At 37.9% G+C, this 22,018-nt stretch overlaps 1 protein-coding gene and 1 long non-coding RNA gene across 3 annotated transcripts; one reads left to right on the top strand and one right to left on the bottom strand.

The window, feature by feature from the left end:
- Positions 1-2,084: 2,084 nt before the first annotated feature.
- On the bottom strand, positions 2,085-5,220 carry LOC130426099 (uncharacterized). Its single transcript, XR_008907145.1, has 3 exons — positions 5,140-5,220; positions 4,805-4,901; positions 2,085-3,085 (listed from the first exon to the last, which is right to left on the bottom strand). It is a non-coding gene; the product is annotated as an uncharacterized LOC130426099 (long non-coding RNA).
- Positions 5,221-6,333: 1,113 nt separating this feature from the next.
- Positions 6,334-22,018, top strand: LOC130426095 (butyrophilin subfamily 1 member A1-like). 2 transcript variants are annotated; one of them, XM_056752639.1, is made up of 11 exons: positions 6,334-6,527; positions 12,820-12,878; positions 12,993-13,054; positions 13,374-13,724; positions 13,899-14,174; positions 15,121-15,228; positions 16,416-16,448; positions 16,621-16,653; positions 16,772-16,798; positions 19,671-19,994; positions 20,900-22,018. In XM_056752639.1, exons 3-11 carry the CDS (start codon positions 13,003-13,005, stop codon positions 21,253-21,255), a joined length of 1,560 nt encoding a protein of 519 aa, XP_056608617.1. In that variant the 5' UTR covers positions 6,334-6,527; positions 12,820-12,878; positions 12,993-13,002; the 3' UTR covers positions 21,256-22,018. The 2 variants fall into 2 exon arrangements, with proteins under 2 accessions (XP_056608617.1, XP_056608618.1); XM_056752640.1 differs by having other exon boundaries at positions 6,357-6,527; positions 12,297-12,878; positions 19,671-21,031.

Here is a 22,018-nt window from a genome sequence, read left to right as displayed (position 1 = left end):
ATATCTGCACTCAGTGAACCCGACCAAAAGTCACCGAGCAAACATACACGAGGAAGAGGGAGAGCCCACCGCCCGCGACCCAGGTAATCCCACTCGCTGAAACCATGTTCCCCCTAAGACTCCATTCCCCATCATGCTCCCGCATCTGTCCTGTGTTCATCACACCTGCCCGTCATCATCCTCATCACTGGACACTACTCATCCTCTCCCTGCTTTCATGTTCATTGTGGAGTCTCAAATGTATAAGGATGTTATAATTAAAGTGTTTTCCTCCTGGATCTGTCCTCGTCTTTGTTTCTGGGGACATTCTGTGAAAATCTTACAGTCAATTCAGGCTGTAAACCCAACCTGATCTCATGAGAATTCCATCCTATTTCCAACTATTTCACAAGGTGTCTTTATCGTATCAATTGCTAAAGTCCGTGTTAACAGGAAGTTGCGATCACTTTTACTTTTGTATTCTGATGCATTTCCAAGTGAAATGGAATTTTGAATGAGAAAAATGGGCGTGGCTTGTGTTTATCATTGTGAATTGATTGGATGTATAAAAACAGCCGTTGCATTTTGAAAGATTATGAGGCCACATGAAATTAAGAAAGAGAATGACCCACACTGGCAAGCTATTGATGACAAAGACTGTAATATTTCATGAAAAAGTAGGAATTGTAATTTTTTATTTCACAGCGACTTTAAAGGGGCAACACCCAGAAATGGATGTGAATGAAAATCCCAGTAGATGCTCAGTTTTTGAAATACTCACACCAGCCTGTCTGGCACCAAAAACCATTCCATGTTCATAGTCACTTACACCCCCTTTCTTCCCCTCTATGATGCTCAGTTTGAACTTCAGCATGTCATCTTCACCACGTGTAATTCCAATACCACAAAACCAATAATCTGTTCAACGGTTACTTTAAATAGCACATCAACGCAAACAAGAAAAGTCAACACGTGAATGTAATAAATGTTAAACACGTCTAGAATTTAATTCCAAACTCAGTGGTGGACCGGCCCTCGCTTTCTTTCATTGAGACCTGTCGAGCATCGCTGTGTTCTGTCAATACAGTGGTCTGCGTCGCGCTGATCTAACAGGGTCACACCAGAACCAAAATGAAAGTTAGCCTGTTCATTGATTAACATTTTAAAGATACAAAACAGAGTAAAAATAGTTGAAACTGTCAACAATATTTCAATAGTTGAAATAGACTTTGAACTTGAGCTCGTGCATGCAAATGTCACAGAAGTTCCTTTAACTAGCATCAGATAGGGAAGAGGTGATATGGTTTTTAACGGCGTACTGCTAACCAAAGGGCCTCTGGATCCCCTGGAGAGATGATGGTCATAAAACTTTGAACAAGAACCAGGTATCAGGCCATTTGTAGCCGACTTCTGTGTGATCTAGGCGACCCCTAAGCGAGGTCTGCAAATCTCTGGTGAGGGGGAAGTTTTTAGACATGACATGACCAAACTTTTGGCTTTGCCGGACTCACATTTGTGTTGTGTTTTAGTATAGAGCTGAATTATTTCAAATAAGTGTTGTTATTTAATATGGATTGTTATTACGCATTCTAAAAACATAAAACTGTGCCCCCCTATGAAAATGAAACGCACCCCATACCCCGGGTTCAGTATATTATGGCGATTGCCCTGAGTTTAATAGCAAATTATGAATGACAAGCAATTGAACAGGTTTACCTTATAACGTGTCTGTTGAGAGCATCCCAGATAGCACGAGTGCATCTTCTGCATAAAAACATCTGTTTTACATCCATCTAAATCATGAATATCTTACAGACATCTTCTAGATGTGTATATGACATCTGACAGCAGACGTCTCAGAGAGGTGTTGCAGATGAGCCAACAATGAAAATGTTTTTGTTGATACTGATTAAATATATATATCAAACAGAATGGTTTACAGGTACATTTATTTACTCTTGGAGGTCTTCAGTGATTCTGATCTCAGTTACTGTTTTGCTCAGTATAAGCACTGGAACACTGATGACTGTGTTTGTCTATAGAATGAGAGGTAACATGTTTCTTTTATCATATTTAATATATGTCAATTCTGTATTGTTTCTAGTGCTTATAGTTGAAAATAATGAGGTGTATTTGCATATATTATTCCTGAAGTTAATAAATAATTGAATCATGTCAATGCTGTTTTCTCTTCAGAAATACAGAGTAAAGACAAGACTTGAAGACTACAAAAACATTCAAAGCACAACTTCAACAAACAGATCCTCATTTATTTTTCAAAAGATGAACGAAGGTGTTACGGTGGTGGAACAACATGAGGGTCGATGATAAAAGGTTTTTTATTTTTTTGTAGTATAAATCTGTTTTGGATATTGTATAATTTTATGTTGTCTGTGTGTTTGTAGTCATCTCACTGTTAAGAAACTTTGCAGGTAAGTGAATTTTATTGCATCATTAAAGTGTTAGATCTGCAGCTGCATGATTGTTTGTGGTCACAGGAAAATTAGTCATCAAGTGTCCCAATGTGAAATGAGCTGTAGGATCCTTACCCGTGTCTGAACCCCTAAACCTGATTCACCACCTGTGAAAAGTGAACATGTGTAGTTGCATTAAAGGGCGTTTCTACTGGATTTAAATCCTTGAGATGGAGACCACTGGAGACCTAAAACTACTATTGATGACAATACAGAACCAACAAAATATTAAAATTAGACACAAAAATAAAATGCATATATGATGGGTTAAATGAGTAAATTAATAGATGGATAAGAAAACAACAGAACACAAATGTTTGTTTGTACTGTCAGAACTTCAGGCATGTCTAAAAAAATGAATGCTTTGCAAACAAATTTGGAATTCCTAAAACACACAAACAAATGTTATTATTATTCTCATTCTCATAGGACTGACATTAACTTCCAGTACACATTCACTAACAATAGAGAGACTGTAGATTATATCTGATAACAGATTTATACTCATAAATGAAGAACTAACAGCCTCAGTTTTGTTTTACAGATGAAATATTTCACTCTTTGAAGTCTTCAGTGATCACAGTTGTTATTGTGCTCAGTTTGATCGCTGCAATGTTGATCGTTGGCGTTGTCTATAAAAAGAGAGGTAACATTCATGTCAAATAATGTCTGTTTGCAGTTGTTAAGTCATAATATTTTATATTTTAATGTTATTTTCTCTTCAGGACTACAGATGGAGCACCAGAGAATAAATGAGGGTAATTTTGTCTCTTATATTTTTTAAGTTAATGATAAATTGTTAACATGAAACTGTTTGTTGAACTGAATACTCCATTAATGGACATCACATTATAAAGAGTTATATTTGATTTAACAGGAAAACAAACACAGTTTTTGATTTCTTATTTGACTAAAATAGTGTCTGTGTTTTTAAAGGGTGACAGAAGTGCATTAGCTAACGTGAACTAACATTGAGGAATGAAGTTCATCATTTATTAATCTTATTCATGTTAATACAGTTGTTGGTGTTTGTTCATTGTGCATTAACTCATGTTAACTTTGATTTTAATAAAAATAAACATGAGCTATTATGGATGAATATATGGATTTTTGATCAAATGTATTGTTCATTGTTTGTACATGTTAGCTAATGTATTAATGTTAACTTAAACAACATTATTGTGAAGTGTTACTTATTCATTTATTTGTATTTTTTATTCTCTTTGACTTTTTCAGAGCGTGAGACACTTTTGCTGAGAGAGGAGAGGACTGAAAGTGGTGAGTTGTTTTAAACTGCTTCATTAAATGATTTATTAATGAACATTTTATTGTGAATTCTTGATCTCATAAATCTTAACTCTCATTCTGTTATGATTCTCTTTTTAGTGACTTCACTGTTAAGAAAACATTCAGGTAAGTTTCATCACATCATTGAAGTCTTTTTAACTGTTACAGGTGAATGTTTGTGGTCAGCACATTAAACATCTGTGTTATCATATTTCATCTGTGTGTAATTTTGATATTTTTTTTTTTTCAGTGAATTTTCTCATGTAGCGTGTTTATGATTGTTTATTTCTCTGTAAAGTGATTTTAGTTTCTAGAAGCACAAACTAACATGATTATTCTCATCATTATTACATAACTCATCTGTAAGCAGAATTCTTCATATTTTAACAGTGAATGTGACTCTGGATGCTGATTCAGCTCATCCTCATCTCATTGTGTCTCATGATGGGAAACAAGTGAGATGTGAAAACAAAGATCAAAGAGAAGAGAATAAAGATGAAGAGCAAAAGAACACGTTTGATAACTATCTTGGTGTTCTTGGCACTGAAGGATTCTCTTCAGGATGTTTTTACTATTAGGTTCAGGTGGAGGGGATGAAGTTGCAGGAGGGGATGAAGGAGGAACTCAAAGTTGCTTTTAATAATGTTTTCCAAAACCATATGTGACCGGGGATTTAGATTTACCACTCGGAACACATTTATCAAGTTCAATTTGCTTTTGTGGTTTATTCAATTATTACATCGTATATTAAAGGATATTCCAGGAACGTGTATTTAGAACACACAGCTCTGGACAAAAAACAATACCAAAAAACAGTTTCTTTACCCACAAAATGTGGTTTTACCAATCAAAGAAACTCACAACCTGTCGTATACAAGTTTCAAAAACACAAAAATACGACAAGCCCAGATGTACGATAGTACATTTTTTAAATGTCAAAAAGAAAACTGCCAAAATACGGCAGTGGGGATACTGTACAAAGAAAACAACAACATAAGTACATTTTTATATACACATGTACAACTTATACACATTATAATGACAACAAAGTAAAAAACACTCACATAATGATGACCTCCTCAATCACCACAAAGGCAGTGACAACCTTTCAAAGATCTCAGTTGCACGGTTCAAAACCAGCCTACATATATCCTTGTATGTCTTTTAAACAAACAAAAAAATAAACATTTTAAATAAAATATTCGTAAACTGAAATGTATATTGTTGCTAAATACAACCGGAACAGATTTACAGCACATGGTATGACGTCATATATACACGGACATTATACCACAACATAACCCACCTTACATTATATGCTTTTAACAAAATTATCTGCACCATACACATTCAGAAATGTTTAATGTTAAGGATATTGCAAAACAAACACTTTATTTACCACGGGATGATCGAAAATGCTTGCAAATTCCCATACGAGTGCGTCTCCCTCTCCCACTGCACTTAACACGTCTCACACGCACGTGTGACGCATGCGCACTTCACCACACGCACCTAGACACTGCCCCCTGTCGCCAACTCTTTTAAATTACAGGTCATGCAAGGAAACTTTAAGGCTATTTACCACCCGGTTACACATACATGTGTGTTTACACTGCCAGCCAAATTACATTTTAAATAGAGCAAAATAGAGCTAGATGAAGAAAAACCACCAAGACCAAAAAGAAAACATTCTGTATTGAAGATAGGATTTAAACCAGTCAAGAGCATAGCCTGTAATGCCCACACATTTCTCAAGGTGTGATAAAGCGATTCTGTGATCTATAGTATCGAACACTGCACTTAAGTCTAATAGTAAGAGCATCACAGAGTCCCCAGAATATAAGGATAATAAAATATCATTAAATACTTTTAAAAGTGCAGTCTCAGTGCTCATACCTGTCAAGTTTTGGATTTGAAAATAAGGGAAATTTTTCGGCGCCCACCAGCCCAACAAAACTCCAGTATCCCTTACATTTTAAAACAGGTGTTATAGCCCAAATGAAAACAGAAAAGGGTATATATGAAGAGCATTTATTTAAAGGCTTATTTGCATATTTTCTGTTAATTTAACATTGCTTGTCTTTACAGTTTATTTTCATTCCACATTCTTTTTATTTCATATTGCTTTTCCTTTACAGTTTTTCTTTTCATTTCACATAACTTTTCTTTACTCTTTTAGTGAGTTATTGTACACATTTGTTGCAGACTTTGCATTCTTTAAGACTGTTTTGGAAGGAGTGTATTTGTGGGCTGGGCCAGAGTGGTTCATTTCACATGAGAGTAGAGCGCAAACAGTTCTGTGGTCTAATGTCATCCTATTCTCTGTAACAATCTTTCTTACCATGCTAAATACAAAACTTACAAAACGCGTGACTGTTCCCCACCCTGCTCCTCTTCAGAAAATTTAATTCGCTGTCCCATTGGTGGCGGTATTTACACGAGGGTTTTGTTTTTTTGGCAGGAGTGCCTTCCGTCACTGTTGTTACGTCCATTATCCGTCTCGGTTTTGTTTTTTTCCCGCGTTGTCACTCATCATCTGACCTCACACACTAACCTCGCGACAACTGCCACCTACAGTACTGTAGGCTACTGCAGATGGCAGTTATCGCGAGGCTAGTGACAGAGCTCAGATTGGAAATGTTTTTTTTTTTTTTACTCCGGTGTTATTTTTTTTTAATAACGCAGGTTAAAATACGGGAGATTTACGGGAAAATACTAATACGGGAGGACGGCGGGAAAGAAGGGTAAAATACGGGACTTTCCCGGCCAAAACGGGATACTTGACAGGTATGCAGTGCTATGAGATTTGATATGAGATTGATCAAAAATACTATTTGACTCTAGAAAACTCTGCAGTGGTACTAAAATGGCTTTTTCTAAGGCTTTTGACAGAAAATGTCAATTTGAAATGGGTCTATAATTTGATAGAATGGTCGGGTCAAGATTAGATTTTTTAAGTATGGGTTTAACAATTGCATGTTTTTAGTATTTTGGGACAATCGCTGTAAGAAGAGACTTGTTTATTATTGCCAAAATTATTGGCCCCGACCACATCAAAGACCTGAAGCAAGAACCATGTGAATAATGTGTTGTGCACATGTATTGGGTTTAAGATGCTCAATAATATCTTGAAATGAGTTTAAAGAGATTGTCTGAATTCATTAAGAGTAGAAGTCCAAAGAGGAGGGTCAGACCAATCACAATTTGGAGGTATAATCTGCTGTCTTATGTCAACTATTTTTCTGTAAAAAACTTAAGAAAGCTGTCACATACTGCAGGTGATGTATTTAAATAAACATTACTAGTTGGATTTATAACAGAATCTAAAATAGTAAAAAAATTATGACCGTTTTTTGCTATAATATCTGAAAATATTTACAGATTAACAGATTTTTGATATCCAATTAATGACTCTCATAGCATTTCAAACGACACTTGTAATGTATATTTTCTCCACTTCCGTTCAGCTCTGTGACATACACGTCTAAGATCTTGAGAGGTGCTATTTAACAAGAATTCAGCTTTAGATTTGTGTCGTTTTTCTCTCAATGGGGCCACAGAGTTCAATATATCATTGCAGATTGAATTCAACAGCATAAGATTTCATCTACATTTGAGATATTTGAGGGGGAATTTAGATTGTACTTAAGACAAGCCTCTATAAAATGCACAGAAAAATCATCACTAGATGAAGAGCTGAGAAAACGAGTCTTCTGCGATAACCTCCTAATCTTTGATACCTCATTTTGAAGCAAGCAAGTAAATATAACAGGCATATTTCTTCAGAAAAACGTAACTCACAGATTTCAAGTTCACATATTGAAATGACTTTTTGTCAGTTGCCACATTCACCACTAGAGTAAAATCAAAAGAGTCAACAAGGCTAATAAATCCTTGGCCACTGAGATTTGCTCACAACAAACATTAATGTTGAAATCCCCCACGATCAGAAGTCTGTTGAATCTTAGAATAGCATAACCTTAAAAACTTTAGAAATCTTTTTAAAAGCCCTTATTTGATTTTGGAAGAAGATAAACTACAGCGATCGCTAATTTGTGTCCATTTAACTGGAATAGAAGTACTTCAAAACTGAAAATATTTTGAACACCGATGCAAGCCCACTACCCCTGCAATAAAGTCTAGGGCAGTTCAAAAATGAGCAGTTTGTGGGCACTAGTTCAGAAAAAGGGCTTGTATCCCCCGCATTCAGCCAGGTCTCTGTGACTAGCAAAAAATCAAGTCTGTTTGAGATAAAGAAATCTCGCAAAAATCATTGTCTTGTTTGTTAGCCATCTTGCGTTCACTAACCCAGTCCGGCTGTACTGCATGGCATAGCGAGCAAAGATTGCACGGATTTATACCGTCTGACAGCGAGAGTTGGAAAGGTCATCTTGAGTCACAGGTAAAATTCACTGATATGCCACCTCGAGCGAATGCCACGTGACAAAAAGGACATCTCCCAGCCCATATTGCAAGTGATCCAAGTCTTGTCGCGATGGATATAGACGTGATAGACTTAACTTTAGTTGCACCACAACACCTCCTCTTTTACCTCTTCTTCTGCGGTGCTTTCTAAAGCCGAGCTGACACTACGGGTCTGTGAGCCTACTTGAATTTCTATGGCCCTTACACTACACAACTAGGTTTCTTGTCATCCGTCATCTTCTTGTTGTAGCAGCACGCACACTAAACAACACAATGCAGACACTGGCTGGGTCCAAAACCTCATACTCAATGAGTAGGTACATTCATGGGTGTATGAGTACGATCGCCATTTGCCATCATATTGATGATCTTCTTTTCCTTTTCAACTGTGGGGAGCAAATAACGTTTGTGGTGCATATCCGCCACCTACTGTTCTGGAGTGTACGTGGGCCAGAGATTAACCATGTGACTAAATGACAAGCGCAACAAATTAAGTTATAAGAAACAGGTGCATTTTCATCAGCTAACTTTACATTCCATGAGTTTTCCCAACATTTGCAACATGTCTTCACAAAGGAGACATCGGGCAGCTTGTCGACGTTCTCGCCTCAGGAGAGCATTTTATTGTCAACAAATTATTATTGCTTATAAATTAAGTGGCTCCCCGTGACCCGAGGTAGTTCGGATAAGCGGTAGAAAATGGATGGATGGATGGATGGATAAATTAAGTGTACCCTAGAAATGCATTGCTAGCCCACACCTACACTTGTGCACACAATTATTGATAAGTCCTGACCAATACTTTTTTTCCTGAAAATGATTTATTGTTTTAAAATAGGCTACTAAATGTGATTGTATTGCCATCTATACATTAATAAAGACTACAAAAAATATGAATGCATACGTTTTCAGTGAAGCAATGACATAATGCATGTCATACTGTAAAAGGCAATTCTACCGTTTTGTACAATTATGATTTAGTATATGTAAACATAAACATGCGGAAAAAGACAGAAATACTCATAAAAACATAAGGACAGCTGCTTTTAGAGCTATATTATTAGGCCTATCTTCCTTAATTTATTATTAAACAATTATGCAAAAACACAGACTTGTCTGATACAATTTTATTTTGTTTTTAAGGGCTTATACATACCTATCTTCTTCATGTTTAAAATAAATGATGTATGTGTGTGGTTAACGCTGATTCGTCAACTAAGTTGGGAAGAAAGAGCACCTTTGACCAATGAAAAACCTTTCGAGACGCCCCCTACCATTCGACACGCTAACAGGTATCTACTAGCAAATATCTGTCGCTGGGTGCTTAAGAATGTGGGCGTAACCAGTAAACCATCCGGAAATTTCTCACATACTCTTTTATGAATAACAATAATAACAAATAACAAAACCAGAGGGAAAGTTGGCAAGAAATTCCTAACTGACTCAATGCATGCAGTAAGCAAAAAAATGTTCAAATATATTCATATAGCCTATTTTAATACAAATAAATTAATACTATAAAATAATCTTTGCTAAAATGTATTCAAACAGTAATCAAGGAAAAGGGTTATTAAAATATCTTGTATAAAAATGCTAAACCTACATTACTTTTTTATTTTGTATAAAATGAATTACAATACAGTGCTGTGTTAATGTCTTAAAAAGTCTAAAGCAGTGATTAACAGAGTTTAAATCTCATCTTGATGTGCCTGTATGTTCACAGGTTAGTCTAGGTATACAGAAATCACTGTTTGCACTTTAGATTTGAAGCCCCACTTGTGTTGAGGTGCTCACATTGTGTATTTTGCTAATATTATGATTGTCTGCAGGACACTACACTGGGACCACAGGTGACAAAGGGAATATTGAGTCATTACAACAAAATGCCAATAGTACCGCATCAAATAACTGTTTCTGTTCCTACAGAATAATGCAAAGAATATAAAGCTCTACCTCTAAACAAAAAGGAATATAGCTGAAAAGTTCCATTCCATTCCATTTTCTACCGCTTATCCGAACTACCTCGGGTCACGGGTAGCTGAAAAGTTAATAAAGTTTAAAGTTAGACCTGATAATCCAACAACTGGAAAAATGCAAGAAAAAAACGCCATAAAACAGTGACAGGACCTTTTGTTTCAACACTAAGGAATATAATGCTTTCTCAGCAGCAAGCCTACAATAAAATCATGTTATTAAACTGAAGGAAAAGTAAAAAATTCAAGGTTACAATAAAGTATAACTCTCTCTGTTTAATATTCATCAAAAATCATCTTATTGCCCCATCAGTCTCTCTCAACAAGCATCATTATCAGCCTCTCTCTCATCAGACAGACAATATACTAAACACACAAGGCATCCCATTTTACCTTGCCATTTTTTTAACTCTAGGTCACATTCAATTGTTTGGATTTACAAAAAATACGGGATACTGAAATTGTTATAGCTATCAATCTATTGGATAATGTTTAAATTCAAACTTTATTGACATTAGTTTAAATATTTACAGTATATCAAACAAATCTAAAACAGATGTATGACAACAGAGAATATTTTCATTTATTATTGTGTTCTTTAATTTATTTAATTGATTTCTTAAATTTTTCAATTATAATGTGCATAAATGTGATGTAAAATGAAGTGGTAATATCATCACATTAGGTTGACCTCCAGTTAAGCAACAACTAAGGCTTAACCTGACAGTAAGCCTGCCCTGAACCAGGCTTATTACCCAGCATAAGTTGACATGGTTAGTATTTTAAATTTGCTTTATGAAACCAAATTGACTGACAATAAGTCTGAATAACCCAAATAAGAATGCTTATTTCTTAATCTTGTTTTATGGAAAAGCCTTCGGCTTATACTTAACAAGCTTCGGCGACCGAAACGAGCACCGATTTGATCACAATCCAGAGGTTTTGTCGCAGATCTTATAAATCTGTCCGCAACAGCAAAATCCAGCCAAAAATCACGTAGTGTGAGCTTGCCATTACAGGAAAATTCCATAGCATTAGGCTTTGGCTGGTCGGGACAATCGTCAAGAAAGGAAGGGGGCGGGTTATTTGATTATGGAAGTCTCAAATCAGTGTTTGGTAAGATCCTAATAGAGTCTATTTTGTTACGGCGCATTTGATGGTAATACACAATCAATGTAAAAGCATTTTAGGTTAGAAGAAGGATAAAAACAGAACAAACACATCACAGATTAGACGAGCGCCATGCACAACGGCGCCATCTTGAATTTGTATTTATCTGTGATTATTCTACTGTGATTAAATAAAACGTTATTTAAAACAGCTTTGGTTTTATTGTAATGTAGAAAACATTGCAGAATAGCCACAGCACAGACAGTCTCTTATGAAACAGTTTTGCCCTCTGCTGGACACACGTGACACTTACTGCTGTTCTGGGTTAGTTAATAGCAGATGGAAAGACCGGTTGTATAAATCCGTTCTAGTCTTATAAATGATTTAAAATATCTCTGATCGTTTTGTTCAGCTTGTCTTCAATTAATACTGCATTTCAAACTTCATTTGATGTTGACATGACTTTAATGAATAATTCCCAAATTGTTTTTGGTTCAACTATCGTGAACCAAATTTTTGACTATTCTATGTTGTGGTCAGATGGCAATGGCAATTTATTTATATAGCACTATTTACTACAACCAGAGTTGACCAATGTGCTTTACAATACAATAACTAAAAACAACAGTAACACACAAGAGTAAAACAAGAATACATTTTGACATACACCAAAATAATCATAAACACGCTGTGCTTCAACCAGGATAAAACGCCTTATCGAACAGATAGGTTTTTAGTTTAGACTTAAAAATAGCCACAGATGATGCCATTCTAACAGGCAAGGGCAAATCATTCCAGAGTCGTGGCGCAGCTGTAGCAAAAGCGCGATCACCCCTGCACTTCCGCCTCGTCTTGGGAATAAACAAAAGTCTCTGGTTAGAGGACCGAAGAGATCTGTTTACATTATGCTCAATCAATAAGTCAGAGATATATGGAGGAGCCATACCATTTAGTGACTTGTAGACAATAAATAAAAGATGCTGGTCAAAAATGCTGGTCAAAAATCTATATTTTTTAACGATTCATTTTTTTGTCTTTATTTGAACAGAGAGGATATGAAGTGAAGTAGGAGAGGGAAGGGAGTGGGGTCAGGAATGGACCTCGATTTGGGACTCAAACTCGGGTCGTCTGAGGCCTAACTGTGTCACATGTTGGAGCACTTGTTTGCTTATAAATGACAATTCAGAAGAATCATTCTGTGGTTGTTCTCATTGCATTTCTCAAGTTTAAAGAATGTAAAACAACAGGTTTTGTATAAACGGCTGTTCAAGTTACAGATGCAGACAGTTTTAAAACCTTTCTAAAGTATTAAAGCAGTTAAACAATTGTTTATTAAAGTTAAATCACATCAATCCATTAAATACCAAAGTTATAAACTCTATAGTCTAGTCTAAATATAAAGACACACACACATGCACACACATGTTTATCAGCTAGAATAATGTGAAGGGTGTGACATTCATTCTGGTAAAAGTAAATCAGTTCTAAAGAACTGGTAAGTGCTGAAGAAACACATTTGTCTTTACATGTTTTCATGAGACACGTCCTAACAGAGTTTTTAATGTTCACAGACTCCAGACAGGACGTCTTTTTTCATTGACACCTGATGTGATGCATCTCACTTGTGTTTGTGAGTATAAACTATACATGTCTGACTGTCTTATATAGATTCAGTTATTTATTGATTTATCATCTGTGTGAACTGACTATTGTAGACATGTTATTTTTCTATTTTTCTATTCAGAAATTCAGAGATGAAGTTCATCTGTGTGATTTTACTCATTCTTACTGGAGTTACACAATCAGGTAAATGTTTACTGTGTTAACATGTGTAAAATATATATATGAAAGATAGATGCTGTAATAATTAATAAAACAGTGTTGGATTCATGTTTGCATCAAAAGTTTCAGATTAAATGACATTTAAAATGTGTCTGTTACTCTTAATTGTCGAGTACTTGAAGTGTCTCAGAGCAGGAAAGACATCATATTGTCTCTTATGGTCATGTTTGATACACAACACTGGACATCACTGAAACATTTAGAAATGAAGCAGATCATCTGCATAATTCATTATAACTGAGTGTTGTGACAAATGAAATATTTCATATTAATCTCATATCAGATGAGTACGAGGTGATTGGACCTTCAGCTCCTGTGATGACTGTATCTGGTGAAGATGTGATTCTGCCGTGTTCTATCAAACCCAACATCAGTGCTGTGAACATGAGAGTCGAGTGGTTCAGACCGGATCTGAATGGCTCAATAGTTCATCTGTATAAAGATCATAAAGACATAAACACAGATCAGCTTCAGTCGTACAGAGGAAGAACTCAAGTGTTTAAAGAAGAACTAGAGAAAGGAAACACATCACTCAAACTCTCAAGAGTCCAAATCTCTGATGAAGGACTTTACAAGTGTTTCATTCAGTCTGAGTCCTGGTATGATGATGTCACTCTTGATCTCAGAGTTGAAGGTGAGCAAAACCAGCTTAGTTATGATTGATTAGTTTAGTGATATTGGTAATGATTTGTTTCCAGTGTTTTTCTTTTGTTAAAATGCTAATATGCCAGAACAAACGATTTTAAAAGTTTTAACAAAAGTAAACAGAAAACTTAATAAACAAATGTTTTTCATTTTTGTTGTGTAGCTGTAGGTCGTCCTCTAGTCATCACTGCAGATGGGTTTGATGGTTCTGGTGGTCTTCATCTACAGTGTGAATCTAAAGGCTGGAACCCTGAACCTGATCTTGTGTGGCTGAACAGTGAAGGAGTCACTTTAACATCTGAATCTCCAGACACACACAGAGATGACACAGATGGATTCAGTGTGAAACACAAGATCACTGTATATAACACTGACACTAAATATCACTGCAGAGTCAGAATGAGGCATCACACGATGGAGACTGAGATCATCACATCCAGTGAGTACAGATTTCTGTTCTGTATTTCCTCTGATCTCATGATCATCTGAAGCAGTAGAAACATGAACATATTCATCATTTAACTCAATAAGTTAAAGAGCTTTCAGGAGTCTCAGTGATGTTATTTTGATCGGTTTAAAAGCCAATTATTTGTTTCAGAAGACATTGTTTTGCTTTTTTCCACACAAAGATGAGTGCGGAAGCCCGTTTCCGCCAGGGTTGGGATTTGTTTTTTAGAATTAGTCTTCTCAAAATAATGACTTGGTAACTCCTAACAATGACTTAGTATCTCATAATAATACTTAGTATCTCATAATAATACTTAGTATCTCATAATAATGACTTAGTCTTCTCAAAATAATGACTTGGTAACTCCTAACAATGACTTAGTATCTCATAATAATGACTTAGTATCTCATAATAATGACTTAGTATCTCATAATAATGACTTAGTATCTCATAATAATGACTTAGTATCTCATAATAATGACTTAGTATCTCATAATAATGACTTAGTATCTCATAATAATGACTTAGTATCTCATAATAATGACTTAGTATCTCATAATAATGACTTAGTATCTCATAATAATGACTTAGTATCTCATAATAATGACTTAGTAGCTACTAAGTCATTATTATGAGCTACTAAGTCATTATTATGAGTTACCAAGTCATTATTATGAGAAGACTAAGTCATTATTATGAGTTACTTAGTCATTGTTATGAGATACTAAGTCACTAATTAAAAAAAAAATCCCAACCCTGGCGGAAACGGGCTTCCATACTTATACATACAAAATGTGCAGCTGTCTTAAGGGGTGATGTTGATGATGATATTGTGAAGCTTAACAGTATCAGATCTTTTGTACATGTTTGTTAGTGCACTGCACTTGAGTTTACATGTAAAATGTTGCACTAAAAATTAGTCTGTTTTGTTTTCCAGGTAAAATGTTTCACTCTTGGAGATCTTCAGTGATTCTGATATCAGTTGCTGTTGTTCTCAGTGTGATCGCTGGAATACTGATCACTGTGTTTGTCTATAAAAAGAGAGGTAACATTCATGTGTTTGATCATATTTAATATATAGGCTATGCATACTGTATATAGTGTTAATTCTGTAGTTAGAAATGTAGTTTATGTCATCATTGAGCATCTTATGGAGCCTCTGTGAATGAAAGTAAAAAAAAAGCAACTTTATTTAGGTTTAGATTCATCTTATCTTCAGTTCAGGGGCGGACTTATCCATTCGGCAAAGGTAGGCAATCGTGTACTTAACCAATAAGCCATGTCAGCAGCCACCTAGAGCCTTAAGTAATCATCAAAATAGTCGGGATATCCCCTGTTAACATTTTACGTTATTACATCTGTAGGAAGGCACTCCGCCCAACCGCAGATCGATGGGCACATAAAGACATACTGTAATATAATAACGTCAGTACAGTGCTAACGATTCGTACTGTAAGCACTAGTATAGATATTTTGATTAAATTTGGTTAAAATGCATGAAAGGTCGTAAACCCCAACAAAACACACGGAGAGATGGCACACAAATGACTCTTTTGAACCGATTCGTTTACTCATAATGTTAGCGATCATTGAATCAATCAAAGCTCAGTGAACTACAAGAGGACGTAGGGTGTGAATGAGCTTTGCTCATTTAGTTAGACTTACTTATGGGGTAAAAAGGCTGATAAAAAGGCTTATATTATTGATTGAATACATTTAATGCTTTTTAGAACTTATATGTTGTCATTTCATCAATTTTTTTTAGAACTTTAATATAAGTGTTTTTGTTTATGCCTCTTTTTTTTAGCCAGGTGTAGCCACCCTACAGATGTATTTTTCCCCATGATTTTAATTTGGGAGTTAATTTTTTTATCAATGAGTTTCTATGTTTATTAAGCTTAGTTTGAAAAGTTGTGTGCTGTGAGAAGGAAGAAAAATAAGGGTTGCAATAAAGTAAAATGGCGCAAAGCTGGAGCCCCCATGCATGGATTTGCCTAGGGCCCCCAAATCACTAAATCCGGCCCTGCTTCAGTTAAACACACATTTGAGATGTTTAACATTTAAAGTTTTATGATCTGTGCTGGAAACTATAACACCCACTATACAGAATCAATGAAGGACCATATACAAGGACAATCATCACATGAGAGCAAATCTGAAAAAAATAGGGTATGTTTGTTATTACTGTTGTTTAGTCATAATTATATCATTTAACTTATGTTTTCTACTCAGAACTACAGAGAGAGGAACAGAGAATACAGAATGGTAATTTTATCTCTTGGCTTTTTAGGTGATAAATTGTTGTTTGGCCAACTGAGTATTTAATTAGTAAAATATGAAATCTTATTTAAATGTTTATGTTCGTCCATGTTTCTTTTGTATTTTCTGTTTCTATATTTTAATTCAGTTTTTTCTTTACTTTTAAAATTTTCTTCAGAGCGTGAGACACTACGGATGACTGTAACAAGTGGTGAATTGATTTTAATGTCTTTATTCTTTTAAATTATACATTTTTTAAAATGGTCATCAATCTTAAATATCATTTTGTTATGGACTCTGTATTACTCAATCCTGTCTTTGTGTTTTAGTGACTTCACTGTTAAGAAACTCTTCAGGTAAGTGAAAGTTTGATCAGATGATTAAAGTGTTTTTGATCTACAGATGTTACAGGTGATTGTTTGTGATCAGAGGAAAATAAATCATCAGTGTGTCAATGTGAAGTGATCTATAGGATGTTTATCAGCGTCTGAACCCGTGAACATGATTTACTGATTCACCACCTGATAGAGACACAGAGTTACTTTATTAACTGAGCAGACCATCAAACCTCATAAATCTTATTATCTTGATGTGAACTGACGCCGTGACTCATGATGTGAGATAAGAATCATAATACTCATAACTCTGATTCCCTTTCTGTTGGTCTCTCGACGTTGTGTCGAGCCGACAGATGGGGTTCGCCCTTGAGAAACTTTCAACTATGACTACTATAGAAGTTGCCAACGAAATTTGGCTAATGAAATTTGCATGCCGGTCTCCGCCCCCGGATATCCGGTATAAAATGAAGAAGGCGTGCAGCATTCATTTACCTTTTGTTCTTCAGAGCCATCACTTATGACTACGAACAATACAAATTCTTTAAAGACTACATTGCCGGATCTACGACGTAGAGCAGCGGATCGTTCCAACCTGATGCAACCTTCCCCTGGGCGTCTCAGCGGTTCCAGAGGTGTTAGAGAGATTTTCAAAAAAGTCCTTTTCAGAACTGAGTATTCTCCAGTGCGGCATGTCCTGCTGTTCTCTTGGGTGCGGCACCCTCAGCGAGGAGGGGGACGGACACGATAGCTGCATCAAGTGTCTTGGCGTCGAGCACGCTGAAGCAGCTTTTGAGACACATCTTGCCCGCACTGTGGGCAGCTGGTCATCCAGAAGATGCGGTCACGGCTGGCTGTTTTCCTCCGGGAACCAGCCACCACTTCGTCTGCTATCCGGGCTGTGACGTCGGTGACTAAGGCCCCGATGTAGGACCTTACTGATATGGGGACCTCGGCGAGGATAAACCCACGAGCCAAGCACTCACTCACTCACGCTCTTCTGACCGTTCCCCAACCGACGGCAAACCGTCCGGATCATCAGTAATGTATTCAGAAACGATGCGTGAGGATGATGAGATGCCGCTCACAGCATCGGAGGGAGACTTGCTGGCATCCGACCCTGAAGACTTCCAGCTCCCAAGTGGGGTCTAGCTCAGGACGGAGCAGACGTGGAGATGTCAGCCATGCTTACCCAGGCAGCCGCGAGTATTGGGTTGCAGTGCACACCACTGCCTCCTCCCCAACGCTCTCGGCTGGATACGTGGTTCCTGGAGTCGGAGCGCGGTGCCAAACCGAGCCCACCCCCTGTGCCATTCTTCACGGAGGTGCATGAGGAGCTGTGTAAGACTTGGAGCCCTACACTCACGGCTCGCTCCAGTCAAACCAGATCCAGCTCCCTTACTTCCCTCGATGATGGGGCAGCCAAAGGCTACGTCGATGTCCCCCAGGTGGGACATGCGGTTGCGGTGCACCTATGCCCACAGATGGCTGCCACCTGGAGGAATCGGTCACGCCCACCGTCCAAAGCGTGTAAGACTTTGGCATCACTGGTTTCGAAGGCTTACGCTGCTGCGGGCCAGGCTGCCATCTCTCTTCACCACCTGGGTGGCTACGCTAACGACAGCTATACGACTTGCCCGACGGCTCCTCCTGTGGAGTCAACAGGTGATCCAATCCCTTTGGGGCCACACACATCCCAGGCAAACTGAACCAGACAGCCGACGCGCTTTCTCGTCAGTCCACGCCTCGCGGAGTGTGGTGACTCCACCTCTGCGCAGTCCAGCTCATTTGGATGCTGTTCGGGTAGGCCCAGGTAGACCTGTTCGCCTCCCGCGACACCACCCATTGCCTACTTTGTTACTCCCTGTCTGAGGCCCCCCTCGGAATGGACGCCCTTGCTCACAGGGCAGCACGACCTGGTCAACAGATTCCTAAGGGTCGCGAGAAGGCAGAATACGCCTTGTCTCCACTCCATACCCTCTGGGAACTTAATGTGGTCCTGGCGGGCCTCTCCGGGCCCCCCTTTGAACCCCTCGGAGGTTCCAAGCTTCCTCACCTTTTGAGTAAGACGGCCATCCTGATGGCGCTCGCTTCCTTTAAGAGGGTAGGGGACCTTCAAGCATTCTCCGTGTCCCCGGATTGCCTTGAATTCGGCCCTGGCAACTCTCACGTTTTCTTGAGACCCAGGCCCGGATACGTTCTCAAACTTCCCACGACTCCCTTCCGGTACCAATTGGTGAACTTGCAGGGACCCCTGTCGGGGAGGAAGACCCAACCCCATTCGTGCAAACAGATAGAATCGGCTGGAGGGCCTCTGGAAGGCAGGACGGGACCAGCTCGGAGAGCCACAAATAGCCGGACGGGACCGGCTCGACGGGTAGGTCCCTTTTAACCCATCGCCGGTTACAATGGCGATGAGGAGTTTCTCTAAATTGTGAAGTGTATATGGAGCGGGCTGGAGCTGACCCTCCATTCTCCAGTGGTTCTGGATGACGAATGCTCAAACCCCCCTCGGCAGCCCCGACACAGAAATCAGAGCCTCTCACATGGAGGACCTGATGGATAAAGTCCTCCAGTAAGGAGTCCTCTGCGAAGGGGACCACAAGGAGGGCGAGCAGATCATCATCCAGACCAGTCCAAAAGAGCTTATTTAAATAAGGATCGCTCCAACTCACCCGATAACTCCACTCCAGAAACTCCTCAGTCTATCTCTCCAGAGACCGACCATCCTGCCTCAGGACCTTGAGGATTGTCAATCACCACCAATGACCTCATTCACTCTGTCAAACTCTGTAAAGTGATTCTAGTTTCTAGAAATGCACAAATTAATTTTCTTATTCTCATCAGTATGACATCATTTATGTGTGCAACAGAATTCTTTATATTTTAACAGTGAATGTGACTCTGGATGCTGATTCAGCTCATCCTCGTCTTATTGTGTCTGATGATGGGAAAGAAGTGAGATGTGAAGACAAACAACATGTAGGAGTGAAGAATGAAGATACAGGACAAAGTAACAAGTTTGATAAAGAGCTCGGTGTTGTTGGAAAGGAAGGATTCTCTTCAGGGTGTTTTTATTATGAGGTGCAGGTGAAGGGGGTAGATTGGTGGTATGTGGGTGTGACCAGTGAATCTGCTCGGAGGAAGGGGTTGTTCTCTCTGGAACCTCAGAATGGATACTGGACAGTGTGTTTAAGTGATAACAGTTATTATGCTGGTGAGTATCTTGTTCTTTCTCTGAGTGTGAATCCTGAGAGGATCGGGGTGTTTGTGGATTATGAGAAGCATCGAGTCTCATTTTATGATGTGAAGTCCATGAGTCATATTCACAGTTTTACTGATCAATCTTTCACTGAGAAACTATATCCTCTTTTATTTTTGGAATCCTCTGTTCCACTCATCATCTGTAGTGATCTCTCATGAGATCTGATAAATATCTGATCTGAATATAAAGTGAGGAGAGATTTACAGACAGAGAACAGAATAAACATGTTCATGAACAACAGGATCTTGTGATTATAAATTCAGTTTCAGGATTAAAAATGAGGAAATATAAACTCATGACTTCAGTTTGTCTTTAATGATGTTATATGTGGTCAATAGATGAATGTGTGTGTGAGACTCAACATTATATCAGTATATGAACACATTTAAGAACACACTGTGATAAATATCTGTGTCAATGTGAGACATCTTTCATCTAATAACACTTCAGAAATAATCTCTCTCTTTAATGTCTTTATTCTTCATGACTCTTCTGTCTCATTCTTAATTCTTCATTAAATCTTCAACATGTTTTCTCACAAACATTCACTTCTGTTCAAAAGTCACTCCTTCTTTTCATTTTAGGATAATAAAAGAGATTAATGCAAATATTATTAAAATATAAATTAAGCTGCTTAATGTTTGATCATCTTCAGTCTTTGTGTAGAATGTGCTTCATTTTATTAAGTTTCTTTAAGGGATATTTCACACAAAAATGAAAACTCTGTCACCATTTACTCACCTTCGAGTTGTTCTAAATCTGTAGAAATGTCTTTGTTTGGTTGAACATGGAGAAATATTATTATTATTAACAGAATATTCCATTCCATTTTCTACCGCTTATCCGAACTACCTCAGGTCACGGGGAGCCTGTGCCTATCTCAGGAGTCATCGGGCATAAAGGCAGGATACACCCTGGATGGAGTGCCAACCCATCACAGGGCATACACACTCACTCATTCACTCACGCACTCATTCACTCACGCACTCACTCATTCACTCACGCACTCACTCATTCACTCACGCACTCACTCATTCACTCACGCACTCACTCACGCACTCACACCCTACGGACAATTTTTTCCAGAGATGCCAATCAACCTACCATGCATGTCTTTGGACCAGGGGAGGAAACCGGAGTACCCAGAGGAAACCCCCGAGGCACGGGGAGAACATGCAAACTCCACACACACAAGTCGGAAGCGGGAGTCTAACCCCCAACCCTGGAGGTGTGAGGCGAACGTGCTAACCACTAAGCCACCGCCTTTTGTGCGATGCATGGTTCACATCAGACAACGCTTCTTCAGAACAGCAAACTCAAAACTGGTGTGTGTTTTTTATTGGACAGGCCAGCTTTAATCAACACATCCAATCTCATCACATTGATTGGACCCCAGGTTGGCTGACTCCTGGCTCCAATTAGCTCTTGGAGAAGTCATTAGCCTAGGGTTTCACATACTTTTTCCACCCTGCACTATGAATGTTTACATGTTGTGTTCTATAAAAACATGAAAACGTATAATATTTGTGCGGTATTAGGTATCAAATTTGAATATCTGGTGTGTTCTCTTCACATGATATCTTATTGAAGAATGTATTTATCAAAAATGTGTAAAATTGAACATGCTCTTTTATTGCTTTCATTGAATAACCTAATTAATATAATAAGGATTTTATATTGATTTAATGTATTATATGCATTATTGCATAATTGAACTTGATCAAGTTAATGATTAGAAACAAAAAAAAAGTGTCATGATTCCACTATCATGTCATGTTTATTCGTGTTATTTGAATGGAGTCATGGCATAACCTATGGTTTTATGTGAGTTTGAATGATTCTTTCTCGTGTCTTGTCATTGTTCCCTACATCTAGTCCCTCGTCAGCCTCTCCTTAGTGCTAACCCTCAGCACCTGTTGCTCGTTACGATCCTGTGTTTGTTCCCTATAAAGAGTCCTCATGTTTCATTGTCCTGT

Source organism: Triplophysa dalaica, chromosome 7 (genome assembly GCF_015846415.1).
Source record: "Triplophysa dalaica isolate WHDGS20190420 chromosome 7, ASM1584641v1, whole genome shotgun sequence".
In the NCBI taxonomy this organism is placed as follows: domain Eukaryota; kingdom Metazoa; phylum Chordata; class Actinopteri; order Cypriniformes; family Nemacheilidae; genus Triplophysa; species Triplophysa dalaica.
Note: the sequence above shows the minus strand (reverse complement) of the source record. Positions and strands in the feature narration are given on the sequence as shown.

What these genes read in the sequence shown, in the direction of transcription:
- LOC130426095 (XM_056752639.1), top strand. Translation starts at nt 13,003, where the DNA reads ATGAAGTTCATCTGTGTGATTTTACTCATTCTTACTGGAGTTACACAA. An exon ending in GACTGAGATCATCACATCCA is followed by an intron (nt 14,175 to 15,120) that starts GTGAGTACAGAT and finishes TTTGTTTTCCAG; the next exon opens with GTAAAATGTTTCACTCTTGG. An exon ending in GGAACAGAGAATACAGAATG is followed by an intron (nt 16,449 to 16,620) that starts GTAATTTTATCT and finishes AATTTTCTTCAG; the next exon opens with AGCGTGAGACACTACGGATG.